Source organism: Pelodiscus sinensis, chromosome 2 (assembly GCF_052426305.1).
Source record: "Pelodiscus sinensis isolate ZL-2025 chromosome 2, ASM5242630v1, whole genome shotgun sequence".
NCBI lineage: Eukaryota > Metazoa > Chordata > Testudines > Trionychidae > Pelodiscus > Pelodiscus sinensis.
This window is the reverse complement of record NC_143053.1, coordinates 6337402-6353162: the sequence shown is the minus strand read 5'-3', so window position 1 is coordinate 6353162 and position 15761 is coordinate 6337402. Positions and strand designations below refer to the sequence as shown.

General features: G+C 53.9%; 1 protein-coding gene across 9 annotated transcripts in view; it reads left to right on the top strand.

Moving 5' to 3' along the window:
* The window catches only part of ADGRB1 (adhesion G protein-coupled receptor B1), a 423364-nt gene that overhangs the window by 123736 nt on the left and 283867 nt on the right, over positions 1-15761 (top strand). For 2 of the 9 annotated variants that reach the window (XM_075920015.2, XM_075920016.2), the window contains exon 2: positions 12087-12991. In XM_075920015.2, coding sequence (XP_075776130.2) covers positions 12259-12991 — 733 coding nt within the window. In that variant the 5' untranslated portion in view covers positions 12087-12258. Of the gene's footprint in view, positions 1-11505; positions 12992-15761 lie in introns of those variants that run through there. The other 7 variants (XM_075920021.2, XM_075920020.2, XM_075920022.2 and 4 more) reach the window with 5 other exon arrangements.

The window sequence follows — 15761 nt, the reverse complement described above, 5'->3', positions numbered from 1 at the left end:
TTTAGAAAAAAGAAGATTGAAGGGGGACATGATAGCCGTTTTCAGATATCTAAAAGGGTGTCATAAGGAGGAGGGAGAAAATTTGTTCATCTTGGCCTCCGAGGATAGGACAAGAAGCAATGGGCTTAAACTGCAGCAAGGGAGGTTTAGGCTGGACATTAGGAAAAAGTTCCTAACTGTCCGGGTGGTTAAACACTGGAATAAATTGCCCAGGGAGGTTGTGGAATCCCCATCTCTGGAGATATTTAAGAGCAGGTTAGATAAATGTCTATCAGGGATGATCTAGACAGTATTTGGTTCTGCCGTGAGGGCAGGGGACTGGACTCGATGACCTCTCAAGGTCCCTTCCAGTCCTAGTATTCTATGAGTCTATGACTGATCCTGGGGCTTGGGTTAGCTTGGAAGCGGCTTTGTGACCTGCGGGAAAGGCTGTCCAAGAGCCGCAGAGGAGGGGTTGGATGGGGCAGGAGTCAGGGTTGGGGGTGAGGACTCAGGGCAGGGGGCTTGGGTGTGGGGGGTGAGGGCTCAAGGCAGGGTACTGGGGGTGGAGGGTGCAGGATTCAGGATGGGGGTCTCCAGGCAGGGGGGTTGGAGAGTGCAGAAGTCAGGGCAGGAGGTTGGAGTATGGGTGTGGGGGGGGGCTCAGAGTCAGGGTGCAGAAGTCAGGGCAGGAGGTTGGAGTATGTGTGTGTGGGGGGGCTCAGAGTCAGGGTGAAGAAGTCAGGGCAGGAGGTTGGAGTATGTGTGTGTGCGGGGCTCCGAGTCAGGGTGCAGAAGTCAGGGCAGGAGGTTGGAGTATGGGTGTGGGGGGGGGGCTCAGAGTCAGGGTGCAGAAGTCAGGGCAGGAGGTTGGAGTATGGGTGTGGGGGGGCTCAGAGTCAGGGTGAAGAAGTCAGGGCAGGAGGTTGGAGTATGGGTGTGTGGGGGGGGGGCTCAGAGTCAGGGTGCAGAAGTCAGGGCAGGAAGTTGGAGTATGGGTGTGGGGGGGGGGCTCAGAGTCAGGGTGCAGAAGTCAGGGCAGGAGATTGGAGTATGGGTGTGGGGGGGGCTCAGACTCAGGGTGAAGAAGTCAGGGCAGGAGATTGGAGTATGGGTGTGGGGGGGCTCAGAGTCAGGGTGCAGAAGTCAGGGCAGGAGATTGGAGTATGGGTGTGGGGGGGCTCAGAGTCAGGGTGAAGAAGTCAGGGCAGGAGATTGGAGTATGGGTGTGGGGGGGCTCAGAGTCAGGGTGAAGAAGTCAGGGCAGGAGGTTGGAGTATGGGTGTGGGGGGGGGCTCAGAGTCAGGGTGAAGAAGTCAGGGCAGGAGATTGGAGTATGGGTGTGGGGGGGGGCTCAGAGTCAGGGTGAAGAAGTCAGGGCAGGAGATTGGAGTATGGGTGTGGGGGGGCTCAGAGTCAGGGTGAAGAAGTCAGGGCAGGGGTGGGGAGTTCGGAAGAGAGATGTGGGGGGGGGGTGCAGGAGTCAGGGCAGGAGGTTGGGTCTGGGCCTCTGCTCTGTTTTTCCAGCTTTTGGGGTGGATTCAGCTAAACCATCTCTTGCACACTATGGCCCATACTCATTTTATCATGATCCTTTGCCTACTTCCCCTCCCCCCCTGCCCACCTCCTGACCCAGGGCTCCCCATCCCTGGTGGGCTCGGCCCCTTCCTGTCTCCCTGTGCTTTAGCAGGCTCTCTTTGCTCCATGGCACAAAGTGTGTCTTACGAACCGGATCTCCGGCCTCCGGGCTCTGGAGCCATCTGCGGCGAACCATAAAGGGTAGAAGTCAGCCAAAGGCCGGCCCGAGGTGCCACTTCCGGCTACAGACCCATCGGGTCAGCTGAGCTCATCTTGGCAAAGGCCAGCAAAAGGAAGAGGTGCCCAGGTTGGGTCCTGCCCCTCCTCCCTTTTCGTGTATTCCTTTCCTGTGCTTGATTGTTGTTTCCCAAACGTGACTTTGAATCTAAGAAAATTACTGGTTCAGTAACAGGACCGATCACTCGGTTCATGGATAAACTACGGCCCAGAGAGCTCCCATGGAGAGTCCCCTGTTGCAGGAAGTGAGGTTGATGACCCAAGCGGCTCCATAGCCCCTTTCCCTCTGAGCTGATGCCCCAGTGTCTCCTTACGCAGCCTCATGCAGGCAGGACGGCCTGTCTTGTCAATAAGCACTGACCCCCCATAACCGTGACAGAACCAGCAGCTCTTTCTGCAAGAGCCGGGCGTATGCATCTGCATCATCTGCTGTGATGAGTTACATTCCGCCCTCTCCAAATCCCCGGCAGGTTCCATTGTGTTGAACCCCCTCCTTCACTTCTCAGCTTTGCTGCTGGGGGCTCTTCCTGGGAGCTGTGTGGCTGCTGGGGCAATTCGTCCCAGAGCCTGACTGCCTTTGGCGGGGGGACCTGAAGCACTTGGGGATGAAAGATGCTGCTGTGTATGAATACGAGCACATGGAGCTGGCGTGTCGGGTCCTTACGGCAGGGTAGGGGTTGCAGGAGTCAGAGCTTGGGAGGTGTGGGGGAGACTCAGAGGAGGTGGTGGGGGTGCAGGAATCAGAGCAGAGGGTTGGGAGGTGTGGGGGAGACTCAGGGGAGGTGGTGGGGTGCAGGAATCAGAGCAGAGGGTTGGGAGGTGTGGGGGAGACTCAGGGGAGGTGGTGGGTGTGCAGGAGTCAGGGCAGGGGGTTGGGAGGTGTGGGGGAGATGCAGGGGAGGTGGTGGGGGTGCAGGAATCAGAGCAGAGGGTTGGGAGGTGTGGGGGAGACTCAGGGGAGGTGGTGGGGTGCAGGAATCAGAGCAGAGGGTTGGGAGGTTTGGGGGAGACGCAGGGGAGGTGGTGGGGGTGCAGGAGTCAGGGCAGGGGGTTGGGAGGTGTGGGGGGGAGGGGGTTGGGATGCAGGGGAGGTGGTGGGGGTGCAGGAATCAGAGCAGAGGGTTGGGAGGTGTGGGGGTGACTCAGGGGAGGTGTGGGGCAGATGCAGGGGAGAGATGCAGGAGTTCGGCAGGGGGTAGGGGTTCAGGGCAGAAATGTTGGGGGTGCAGGAGTCCATTTGGTTTGTGTGGGACTCAGGGCAGGGGGTGAGGGCAGTGGCTGCCCAGGGCAGGCCAGAGTGGTGGGGTCCACGCTTGCCAGACAGCAGTTTCCCAGGGCTGACTGGATCGACGGGGACCGTGCTGCCCAGGCGGCTGTGGGGTACCATGGCTGGCAACATCCAGAGCCCCTTAGTTGAGTTAAGGACCCGAGCAATGCTGAGTAAATCGTCTAGTAGTGCATAAGTCACTAGATTTACCCCGGGCTGCTCGGGTCCCTATCTCGATTAATTTTCGGTTTTTCTTCATTGAAATCCTGGCTCTGGGGTGACGATGCAGGAGGGGTCAGGATGCAGGATGCCCTGAGGAGAGAGGACAACCCCAGGCCCTCTCTCACCGCAGCAGCTTGGGGCCGAGTGAGAAGCACCTCTCCATGGCCACTGCAGCTCCAGTGGGCACAGCCGGGGAGGGGTGCATGTCCCCTGGCTGGGGCAGGTCCAGGTTCATCTGCCGCTTGGGCTCCCCAGCCAGAGTGAGGAACGCAGCCAGCTGGGCACTTTCCCCTTTCTCAAGGAGCAAGGGGAACAGCCAGCAATGCCACATGAATCGTGGGGGGGGGGGGGGTTCAGCCCCCTACCTTCCCTAAAGGGTCCCCGAGGAGTGGGGGGCTCAGGATGGAGGCAGTCCCGGATGAGAAGGGAGCACCCCCAGCCAGCCCCTTTCACCTGCCTGCTGATTCTCTTGTCTGTCTGGTTTTATGAGAACCAATCCCATTCCAAGCCCAGCCCATTGTCCTGGCACAACCGATCCCTCGCTGTTCTTTAAGTCCCGATGAGCGGAAGCTGTGTGCCAAATTTGGTGGTCGCAGCTCTTACCCTTTCGGAGGAGTTCATGAAAAAAACATGGATGGACAGGCAGACTCACAGACAGGCAAACTCTCTTAAAATACATGGCAGATTACTGTAACCAGTGGATCAGCCATGCGCCTTCCTGGGACACCCCTGTTGGCTGCGCACGTGCTCATAGTGAACGACCTGGAATGCACGGATTCTGTAGGCAGCAGGAGGATCCCTGGGAGGGGAAGACGTGGGGAGCGCATCCACGATAGCAAAGGGCATTTAAAATGCAATTCAGAGGCTACGTCTAGACTACAAGCCTCTTTCGAAAGAGGCTTTTTCAAAAGAATCACTCGAAAAAGCCTCTTTCGAAAAAGAGCATCTAGACTACAACCAGTACTTTGGAAAAAGCAAGCCGCTTTTTCAAAAGAACACCCAGGCAGTCTGGATGCTTTCTTTTGAAAAAGCACGGTTGGCATTCCATGGCACCTTTTTCCTAAAGAACACTTTTGAAAAAAGGCGTTCTTCCTCATAAAACGAGGTTTACCGCTGTCGAAAAAACTGCCATGTTCTTTCGATTTACTTTCGAAAGAACGCAGCAGCGGTCTAGACGCAGGTAAAGATTTTCCGGAAAAAGGCTGGTTTTTTTTTTTTTTTTTCGAAAAATCCCTGTAGTCTAGACACACCCTAGAGAGCGAAAAGCAAGGGAAAAACTAGAGACTTTGAGCCAGCGGAGTTCTCTCCTCTGGCTTCCTGGGAGCATGGGGTTGTTTCCTCCTGTATTTCCTTCTTCTGTGGCATGAACGAGGTCGTGGTTTTTTAACACGAGCCTTTAAAGGCTGGGCCAACAGAAAGGAGAGCTGATTGATCCTGAGCAATGTCTTTAAAAGCAGCTGGCGTTCCCGGGAAAGGAGTGCTCTGTGATGGGAGGCATATCTCCGCAGGGTGTTAGCCAGGCTCCACGTGGGAAGGGACACAGGATGAGAGATAGCTCTGTCATGGGCCACACTGCAAAGCCGAGCTCCAGGGCTGGAAATGGAGGAGCAGGAAGTCCCTGGTGTACTGCAAGACACGTCTGAGCTGGGGAGCCACGGCGAAGGGGGAACGGCAGAGTTCCTTATGGGAAGCTGCTGAGGAGTGTGATCCAAACAGATCCTTTCTCTAGTCATTTAACAGCAATAATGCCACTGCCTCCCTGGTAGCTAACGCTGGGGTGGCACTGCCCTCTGCTGGTCAGAATCAGAACTCCCAAACTATGAGTCATAAACCCTAATTCCAGCCCTTCCAGAGAAAGATTCCCCATTAACTTGTGGCGTTGGCCCCTGTCCTTCCGTGGCAGGTCTGCCCGAGTGCTGTCCCGGTTGGTAATATCAGCGTAAACGTGCTGACTGCCTGTGGGGTGACCTCGGTGGTCTGCTAGGTGGACACGGCTGCGTTACCATCTCACCGGGAAGGCAAGAGAGAGCATAAGAGCTGAGCTAGGCCCCCCTGTGAAGTCGAACAGGGCGAACCGCTAGATGCAGGCAATCAGAGAGAGTTCCCAGAGGAGTGACAGAAACAATCAGGAAGGCTTTGACTTCTTCGGAAAGAGGAAAAGACTGAGCTGATGCTCCCAAGAGGAGAATTTAGATCTCTGGAATAACTTATCCCTGGGGACAAATGGCTATTTTCCTTGTGTAGTCTTGCTCATGGGAGTGAGCCAGGCACGTCGTCGCCCTGCCCCTGTAAAAGGGGATAGAAATACAGGGCTTGTCCGGTTAGACTGTCAGCTGTTCAAGGGTTGTTTGTTGCTCTGCCTTTGTACAGCTCCTAGCGCGCAGAGGCTCAGACTCTGATGGGGGCTGCCAGTGGCTACTAGAAAAAAGATGATTAATAAGTAGGGAGAGAAACAACCCAAGGTGGCTTCCTTGCCCTGGCTCCGGCAGTAGCCTTGTGCTAGGCTGATTGCATATGTAACTGGGGCCATGGTCTTTTCTGGCCGTTTCTAGGTGTCTGGGTAGCATAGCTCACTGCTTTGGCTCAGTGACATGCGCTGCTCAGCCAGGGTGGACACTTTCTCTCTGACCTCGTCAAAGTCGTTCTTACCTTCGGATTGTCAGGCATAAATTTGGACTCTTACGGGGGCAAGACATTGGTTCCTCTTCAAAATGTTTATCCTTGCTAAGGTGGGGGACTAGAGGTCACCATTCTGTCCCCTGCTCTAGGCTTGTGTTGCACTTGAGCTGAAGAGCAGTGAGTGCATGATCCCCTTGTGAAGGACAAATTGTACCTCTAGATTGTCCACACTGCATACTAATACTGGATCTGTAGATCCTGGGGACTCAATGTTTCTAAGTCTATCTCATAGTGCTTGAAGGGACTTTCAGAGGTCATCAAGTCCAGTCCCCTGTCCTTATGGTGAGACTACATACCATCCCTGACAGATTTGCCCTAGATGCCTAAATGACTTCCTGAGGGATTGAACTCACAATGCAGGGTTTAGTAGGCTAATGCACAAACCACTGAGCTATCCCTCCCCCTGAGTCTATGCTGGCATACTCGCAGTGCACTGTAAACCAGGATCCGGGTTTCACGATTGTGCTAAAGTGCCCCTCCTGCACTATACACACTGACCTTCGACTTGGGTCTGCGGCTGGATCTCGATCTGTTCTTCAAAACGAGAAGGTTTGGACTCAGGCTCTGGCCAACTCCCTAGCAGGGTCCAGGGAGTCAGTCCTGGGTGCTTGCGGATCAGACTGCTTTGTGTGTGGACAGAAGTGGGAGCTTGGTTTCAAACCTGGATCAGGGCCCAGATATAATCTGCAGTGTAGACACACCCATGGTCCCCAATCCTTCCATGCCGGAACAAAGCAGATCAACACTTCCCTGGACGTAGGGTTGCCCGATGGTTTCAGAAAAAATACCGAAAAAAAGGACCCCGAGAGTTAAGCTAAAAACACCCAACAGATGTCCGCCTGCCATCTTGCCTACCTGCATGGGGCCGGACAGCTCCCCTGCAGAATCCGGTAAGCACTAGAGTTGACAGGCTGCCTCTGTATTGAGCCAGACAGCCTGGGATTTTTGCTTCCTGGCTGGGAAAAAAATCAAAGTACTGGACATTTTAGGTGTCCGGTATTTTCTGATTTTTTTACCGGACAGGAGGCGAAAATACTGAACTGTCCAGTTCAATATCGGACACATGGTAACTCTATCTGGACACACTCAGCCAAACTGCTTTTAATTGCACTCTTAAGTCTGGCCTGTATTAAGCTTGCAAGAGTGGGCCCATAGCCAGTATATTGCAGTCCACTGTTCTTCCTATACCTCACTGGGTTTCTAGCGTGCTACATTGGAGATCCAGGTGTTTGTGGGTTTTTTTCCTCTTCACATCTCCCTTTTCTGCCAGGAGAAAAAATGTGTTTATGTTTCTGAGGTAAATCCTTCCAGATGGGCCTGCATTCGGAGGAAATCCATCCTCGGGCCTAACAGCCGTAACGCAGCGTCCTATTAGCGGGGCTGCTTTGTTAAAGTTTGTTGGCTTTTACAACCCAAATCCTGGAGTGTGGGAGGCAGTTAGAGGTTGGCAAACGGTTATTATTTACCTGGGCCAGGTTGCCTCTTAGGCAGGAAAACCTGCTTTGCAGGGAACAGAGAGTTCCAGCTTGTAGAGTCTCGTTGGGGTTCAGCTTTTACATTACCAGATCTCCGGATGTTTGTTCCTGCCCTTGTTCCTCACTCTCCCGTCCCACCTGCCCTTGTTCCTGACCCTCTTCCCCCCACCCCCTCCACCTTGTGCATCCCTGCCAGTCACTGTTTCCAAAATCCCATACGGAGGGTGTTTTGCTGTGAGATGACCCGGCTCTTCCTAGGTGCATCAGCATCTCCTCACTTGAGGCTTCCCCACAGAAACAGAGCATGCCAGGATGTCATGGATGAAGGCTCTCCCCTCTCACAAGCACTGTGGCTCGATCTCGAAGCTACTTAGGCAGGGCTCCCCTCCCCCCCGAGGCTCAGGATATAAGAGAAGCCTTAGCCCTAGCACTCATTAATCATAGTGACCTGCCTTGGTGCTCACCTGCTCCTGGCTGAGGCATGCAAGTTGCACTGTCCTTAAACATCGCTCTCTGTCCCCACATGGATCTGGTTCCTGAATAAATCTGGGTCTTGAACCTGGCATGTAGTAAAGCACGTTAGAAATCTGGTTCGTCGGTGGCGTTTGGCACAGCCAAATCTGGGCTATCGAGTTTGGGGATTCAGACTGCTAACAGATTAAAGTACAGCTGGATTGGATTTCCAGGCCCTAGCTGAATGCTAGGACACCCAGCGCTCTGCTTGCATAATTTTCCCAGCACTTGAAGTGGAAATAAAACCCAGGCTGCAGAAGTCAGATCTACCACTGAACCCTTGCAACGCTCAGAGATGTCCAAGCCTGTGATTTCACTTTGCCTGCAGTGACTCAAGAGCGTGAGGACCAATCTTGGGGCAGCCTGCAAGGAAGCAAGGCACTAAGGCCACATCTATACTTACCGCACCGGAGATCAGTCTTCTGGTGTTTGATTTAGCGGGTCTAGTAAGGACCCACTAAATCGAATGCTGAGGGTGGCCCCATTGGTGCTGTCACTCCTTGATTTGTGAAGAGTAAGGGAAGCTGAGGGAAGCGTTTGCTCCTGTTGACCTCCTGCTGTGGAGATGGTGCCAAGCTCCGCTTAAGGTACACTGACTCCAGCTGTGTTCTTTACGTAGCTGGAGTCGCATCCTTTCAGCCAAACTTCCCCAGCCTAATTCCAAATTGGCTGTGAGTTCTATATTTAGCTTTCACCAATTGATTATCATGTGTAAACTCCTCAGCCACTATAACATCCTAAGCATGGAGTCATGGACAGGCCCCTTGCATACTCGGATCTATGTCAACCCCTCACCGCCCCACTCCCTACCCCCGGTAAGCTTACTTTTGTAACTGACAGTCCCTTACACCAACATTCACAGCAATATTCAGGCTATTCCCAATCCCAAAGGACTAGTCATTTACCCCAGCTCAGTTGCACTTTAGATCTTACACAAAGACATCTCTTGTAGCCAGTCCTATAAGAAACTAAAATGTTTATTAAGTGGGAAAAGGAAACAAGAGGGTTATTTACAAGGTTAAAACAGAACAGATATGCACACACAAATTACGCTTTCAAGTTTTAAAAAGCAATAGACACAAGCTGTATCAGTCCTTTAGAGCTAACGCTGGCTGAACAGTGAGGGTCTCTTGCTTAGGTGTAGAAAACCTTGCGTCCTGCCCCATCAATCCAAGCAGCATAGAGATAAGGCTCCTTCTTCTGATGGGATTTTATTCCCCTCCTCCTGTGTGAACTCAGCTGGGAGGAAGAATCCACTAACTCATCTTCATAATGTGGAGAGAGTAGAGCAATGTCTTTTGTCCTCTTTAATGTCTCACCATGGTCCATTTGGTGTTGATGGGCCTTTCCTGTTGGGCCGCACGTGACACTTTCTGCTACTACTCAACGTCTTCCTCTTGTCTGGCGATTTCTCTAGTCCCAGCGCCCCATAATGCAACTGCTCAAATTGTCCCTTCCGATGCTGGGTATCGATGCTAGAAATGAGATTGACGCATGCAGCAAGGTACAAGCATCCAATGAAGTCTAAACACAGTCTTACATCAGAAATAGAGTACGGAAGCTCTGTCTAGTGGCAAAAGGAAGATCTGAGGTGCTGACTGCACAGGGGGAAAATGCATGGGCTGAATGGGTCACCGCCTCTCACCCTGGCTGGGAATACCAGGAACCGCGGTGTCTTGGGTTTGAGCTGAACATAGGATGTGGTCTGAACACTGACACACCCCTACCAGTCCTCAGGCAGGAGTTCTCAAGCATTCTCCCCCTGTGGACTACATTGTTAGCAAGAGTCCTGTACAAAACCCTTCACTTCTCCTCCTTGGTGATCACTGTAACATCCCTGTGGGAATTACCACACCTGCTTGCATGGCCAATGCACACTAAGGGAGTATTGATGTATTTTAAACTGCCTTTTCATGCAGAGTTTTAACGTGGTGGAACAGCTCGCCCGGGGCGGTGGTGGGTTTTCCATGGCTTGTAGTCTTTTTGTTGAGAAGGGACTTTCACAATGACCTGCTCTAATATGACCAGAAGTTAAGGCAAGGTGTAGGAATTGTTAGATCAGGTTCACCAGCCTGTGTGATGCAGGGGGTCAGGCTAGACAAACATAATAACCCCTTTGGGCTTTAAAATCTGTGAAGCTGGTGCAACGGGGCCACCCTTGGAGAATCACTGCCTTCAGACAAGGGACAGCCATGTACACGTGTCAGCAGGATGCTGGTAGGTCCCTCATGGGCTGCCATGCCCTTTGCCAGGCTTCCGGTCCTTACACTGGGGTGACCTGCTTTAATCTGCCCTTTCTCAAGGGGGTGCGTGGCACCGTTCCCACCCCCATGCCCAGGCCTCCAGTTTGCACAATCAGCCTGACCATGGCACAGGGACTCTCCGAGCGTCCCAGGGGAAGGTCAGGTCGCTAGAGGGGCTGCAGAGTGTTGGTTTGGTGAGGATGTAATCTTGTCCCTACCCCCACCACACCCAAGGAGGGCAGGGCCTGGTAAGGCAATCGGCTCCCCACAAGGGGGATACCCTGTCTCCCCACCTTTAAGGAACCGGGTCTCCTCAAAAGTGCTGGTCCCCCACCTTTCTGTGGGCCACTGTACCCCAGAACCTTAAAGAGGCTTGAGGGTGCACCCTGCTCTCCTTCACCTGCTGCAGCCACTCCTGAGTAGTTGGGGAGCCCTGGGGGGCTTTGCACCCAGACTCATGGGAGCCAGGCCAGGATGCTGCAGTTTATTCTGATACCCTCTCCCCCTCCTTTTCTCCAACTCACCTCGGCAGGGACGGGGGAGGAGTGGAGAGGGGAATGTGGCAGGGGAAGGGTCCCATGAGTAGGGGGCACAGGGCAGGGGTCTCTTGGGTAGTGGAGAGGGGCGCATGAGAGGAGCCAAACAGGGGACGGTGCAAAGGAGGGAAGGGCCCAATGGGCTGTGTGAGGCACACGGGGCTCGTGCCAACAGGACCGTGGGGCAGTGTGGAGCGCACGGGAGAGGGGGAAAGACCCGGGGCAGTGTGAGGGCGCACGGGGGATGGGGGAAGGGACCATTGGGGTGTGTGGGGAGCACGGAGGGAAGGGGCTCGGGCCAGTGGGGGCAGTGTGAGGGCGAGCAGCGGACGGGCCCTGAGAGGGAGGCGGGGCGGGGGGGGGGAGGGGAAGACTTACACCCTGGCCAGCGAGGTTTGGAGCGCAGCGCTGGGCGCAGGTTACCGGCTGCTCCCTTCTCCATCTGCAGACACCGCGCAGGGGCGGCCGGGGACTGTGCGGGGCAGGGGGCTGTGCGGGGCGCAGCGCAGGGGCAGCCGGGGGCTGTGCGGGGCAGGGGGCTGTGCGGGGCAGAGGGCTGTGCGGGGCTCAGCGCAGGGGCGGCCGGGGGCTGTGCGGGGCAGGGGGCTGTGCGGGGCTCAGCGCAGGGGCGGCCGGGGGCTGTGCGGGGCAGGGGGCTGTGCGGGGCTCAGCGCAGGGGCGGCCGGGGACTGTGCGGGGCAGGGGGCTGTGCGGGGCTCAGCGCAGGGGCGGCCGGGGGCTGTGCGGGGCAGGGGCTGTGTTGGGCGCGGCGCACCGGGCGCAGGGCAGGGTCTATACCGGGCGCAGCGCTGGGGCGGCCGGGGACTGTGCGGGGCAGGGTCTATACCGGGCGCAGCGCTGGGGCGGCCGGGGACTGTGCGGGGCAGGGTCTATACCGGGCGCAGGGCAGGGCGCCGCTGGCTGCCCAGGGGAGCGGGGCTGAGGTCTCCGTGGCTCTCGGGCTGGGCAGCGGGGGCTGCTCCTCTGCCGTCCTCCGGGCACCTCTCCTGGCCCTGGCCGCTGCCCGGCGCAGGGAAACCCGAGCGGCCAAAGCAGGCGAGAGGCGCCAGCCCCGGGCGGAGGGAGGCGAGGGGACGCTGCAGCCGGCCTGGCGAGGCGGAGCAGGTCGGAGGCTCCCGGAGAATAAACCCGACTCTCCCCGCCCCCAGCTCCCCCGCGCCCGGGCGGAGACAGCCAAAGGCGAGCAGCGGGATCGGTGCCTGCCCGGTGCCCCTCCCTCCCTGGGAGCGGCCGGCCGGTCTCCCGCAGCCTTGCCCGGGGCTGCGAGCGCGGGGAGAGCTCAGAGCCGGTCGGTGCGCTGCGAGTTACCAACTCCCTTCTCTCTTTTCTTCCCCAGGTGCCGCGTATGGCCACAAAGGGGCGCCCAAGTCCGGCGATGGGGAGATCGGCTTAACTCCGCATAGAGTCCCCTAAACTCGCTCTTTCCCTCTCCAGCGGGCACCTGTTATGTCCAAGATCTGGCGCCGGCCTGACACTTACTTTGAGTTCCATAGGACCAGAGACCTAGGATGAGGAGCACTGGCTTTGCCCTGAACCTGCTTTTGATATCACCCCTCTTCTTCCTGTGGACTGTGGTCGCCCTGGACCTGGGACAAACACCCTGCACCACCCTGGTCCAGGGGAAATTCTTTGGCTATTTCTCCTCCTTTGCTGTCTTCCCATCGAACTCCTCCCGGTGCTCTTGGATCATCCAGAACCCGGACCCCCGGAGGTACACCTTGTACATGAAGGTCCTGAAACCCACCGGCCTATGTGGCCACCAGCCCATACGCACCTACCAGTTCGACTCTTTCCTGGAGTCCACCCGCACCTACCTGGGCATGGAGAGCTTCGACGACGTGCTAAAACTCTGCGACACGTCCACCAGGCACGCCTTCCTCCAGTCCAACAAGCAGTTCCTCCAGATGAAGCAGACCGCGCCCCCGGGAGAAGGTGGGCATGGGCGGCGGAAGCCCGCCAAGCCTCAGGAGCAGGACTTCTCGGTGGAGTACCTGGTGGTGGGCAATCGGAGCCCCAGCAAAGCCGCCTGCCAGATGCTGTGCCAATGGCTAGACACCTGCCTGACCACCAGCAGCAGCTCCCATCCCTGTGGCATCATGCAGACGCCTTGCTCGTGCTCTGGAGGGGAAGTGCTGGACCTGCCCGGCGAGATGTTGGGGCTACCCAAGAGGAAGGAAGATTGTTTCAAGGATGGGATTTATTTGGAAAACTGCATGAGCGGCGGCCGGGTGGAGCTTCTGGGTAAGTGGAGCGCAGCGGTGGGCAAGGCGGTGTTGAAGACCGTGTTTTGGGTGAAAGGGGGGGCATGTACAATAGAGCTCTGGCTGACTGTGCCCATCTCCATGGTATCTGAGCCCTCCTGCTCCCTGATTTTAAACCCATTACCGCTTGTAAGCAGGGTCAGTAATTTCAGTGGCATTTTATTAACCTGTAATTGAAACAAGTAAGTTTCAGAAACCCCCAAACTCCACAAGAAACCAAGGCGGGAAGGGGCCGCGACATGTCACCTCTTGCGTCAGGTTCCACCACGCCGCCCCAGGCGCTTTTAGTGCATAGGAAATACGTAATCTGAAGTGACTTCCTGGGCCGGATAGGACTGGCTCTGAATCAAAGCAGCATGAATGGAGATGTTAATCCTGGTCCCATCTCTGTCTGTAAAAGCCTGTCAATATTATCCATATGGGGAGGTGGAAGTGGAGGATCAATGTTTTCTCTCTCCTTTCTTTGCTGAATAGTGATAGAAATGTAGCCGTGTTAGTCTGGTGTAGCTGAAACAAAAGACAGGACTATGCAGCACTTTAAAGACTAACAAAATGGTTTATTAGGTGATGAGCTTTCATGGGCCAGACCCACTTCCTCAGATCAAATAGTGGAAGAAGCTAATAAACCATCTTGTTTGTCTTTAAAGTGCTACATAGTCCTCTTTCTTTGCTGGGTTTCTTTCTCTAGTGATTCCTGGAACCACAGCGTGTGCTGTGCATGGCAAGAGATTTTTCAAAAAAGGTCTGTGAGATGAAAGGGGACTGAACATAAGAGCCAAAGTCAGGCACACCTGAGTTCTAATCTCAGCTCTCATGCTGATACCTGCTTGTGTTGGAGTCGTTAGCCTTTCTGCATTATTGGTGTGAAGGGATTGGTATTGTGCTTTCAGAAGCAGCCTGTGTTAGTGGCGCTGTTTGAGGATAGATTCCATTAATCTCCTTCAACTAGACGGGAACGAGAAGTCACCGGTTCTCCAGTGAAGTGCTGGGGGGAATCAGGAAACAGGACTTCTTGCATCTATTTTGGTGTCCGGATAAGGCCCATTTTGATTTATTCCTTCTCCGTGCCTGACCCAGCTCTCAGTAAGCAGATGGTTCCAAACTGAGGCATGAGGTCTGACCTAGACATCCCCACACTTCGGAGAAGTTTTGATCTCTGAGTTAAATATTCCTGTCTCTTTCATTCAGACAACTTCCCAAATCCTGGGAAAGTTAGAATCTAGATTTGAAATGTGTGGTTCATGCCTGGCTCTGCATAAAACCCTGGGTTAATCTCTGTGGAGAGAAAGAGACAAGATTTAGTTGTATTTAAAGGAGAATTTCCAGTGAGGATGCTGGACATTGACTTATCTTGTAGCACCTAAAATTTTCAGGGTATCCTTTTAATCTTGACTTGGCTCTATCTACTGTACAAGTGATAACATTATAAGTGCTTCACTGTTGAGTTTTGAATCAATATGCTCATTATTGGAGCTAAGCAAATACAGCCTAACGAAGCAGTCATTTGTCTCTCCTCTTGTTTATGAGCTGATCGTGAAATTTGTTATTCAAAAACATGCCACCAATGTCTCCGCGAGAGGTTTTTCTCTACATCAAGAATGTGCAAAGAGTCCCGTATGGCTGGTTTTGTGTAGCACTTGTTCGTTCCATAAGTCACGCCATTCCCTTATAGCATGATTTATGCATTCAGCATGACCTTTTCCTTTATTTTATTATTACAATTGAAGGTGAAATTCAAAATTAGCTTTTCGGCAAATACTGGCGCATTAAAACTTTATATTGGCTTTTTGTGAGGCTCTCTAGCAAAGTCTGTTCCTGGAAAACAAATATGAAAGGGTCTCCGATGTGGAATGAATCAAAGTTCTTTTTGGATGTCAAATATTTGGGGATTTGAGGGTCTCCTAGTCATCTCGGCACAATATTAAAGATAAAGAACTCGTAGTTTTATTGACTGAATGCCACCATATGCAACTGATTAGCACTCACAAAGTATCCTGTCTCTGCATGCAGCCGGCCTGACTATGTTCCGGTGTGAAATTTTGGTTGCTGCAAAAGCCCGGTAAGGAAAATGTAGTGGTTCTATTTCGGGACATGATCTCTGCCAGTATTTTTCCACCTGAATCTTTGACTCAGCTCCACAGTTAATGGTGGTGGTTCCTGTTTTGCATGAGTAACATTTTCCCTTTCCCAAAGTTGGGTTTCCTTTGTTGTTTCTCACTGCAGAGCTATTAAAACAAGGGGGAGGCGTGTTGGGCCATTAAAAATGTTGGTAAATTATTTGGGACAAGGAGGAAACATTCACTCATCATCTTAGTGATTGTTTCTTGAATTTCAGATGCCACCTCAAAGGGAGCAGATAGGCCTGACTTCCCATTCTCATTTGGACTTGGGACATTTCAGCAGCAAGTGGGGACGTGAGGTGTCCCTAAGGCCTAGGTTATTGGGCTACTTCCAACATTCTCACCCATGTAACTTCTGGCTGTGGTGCAGAAGAATGCACCAGATGTGTTCAAAGGGGGGCAGATCCTCAGGTGGTGACTCCCGTTTGTATCTAGGGTTGCCAGATGGTTGAAACAAAAATACCGAACCCCCCCCTCTCTCCCCCGCAAAAAAAAGCACCCAGAAAAAATTCTGTTGAAAGGAAAAAAAAAAGGCGGGGAGACCAAAGTTGTTGAGCCAAAAAACAAAAACAACCCCCCCCCCCAAACCAGCATTAAAACAGTATGTCCCCTTTTGTGCCGGCAGACTTA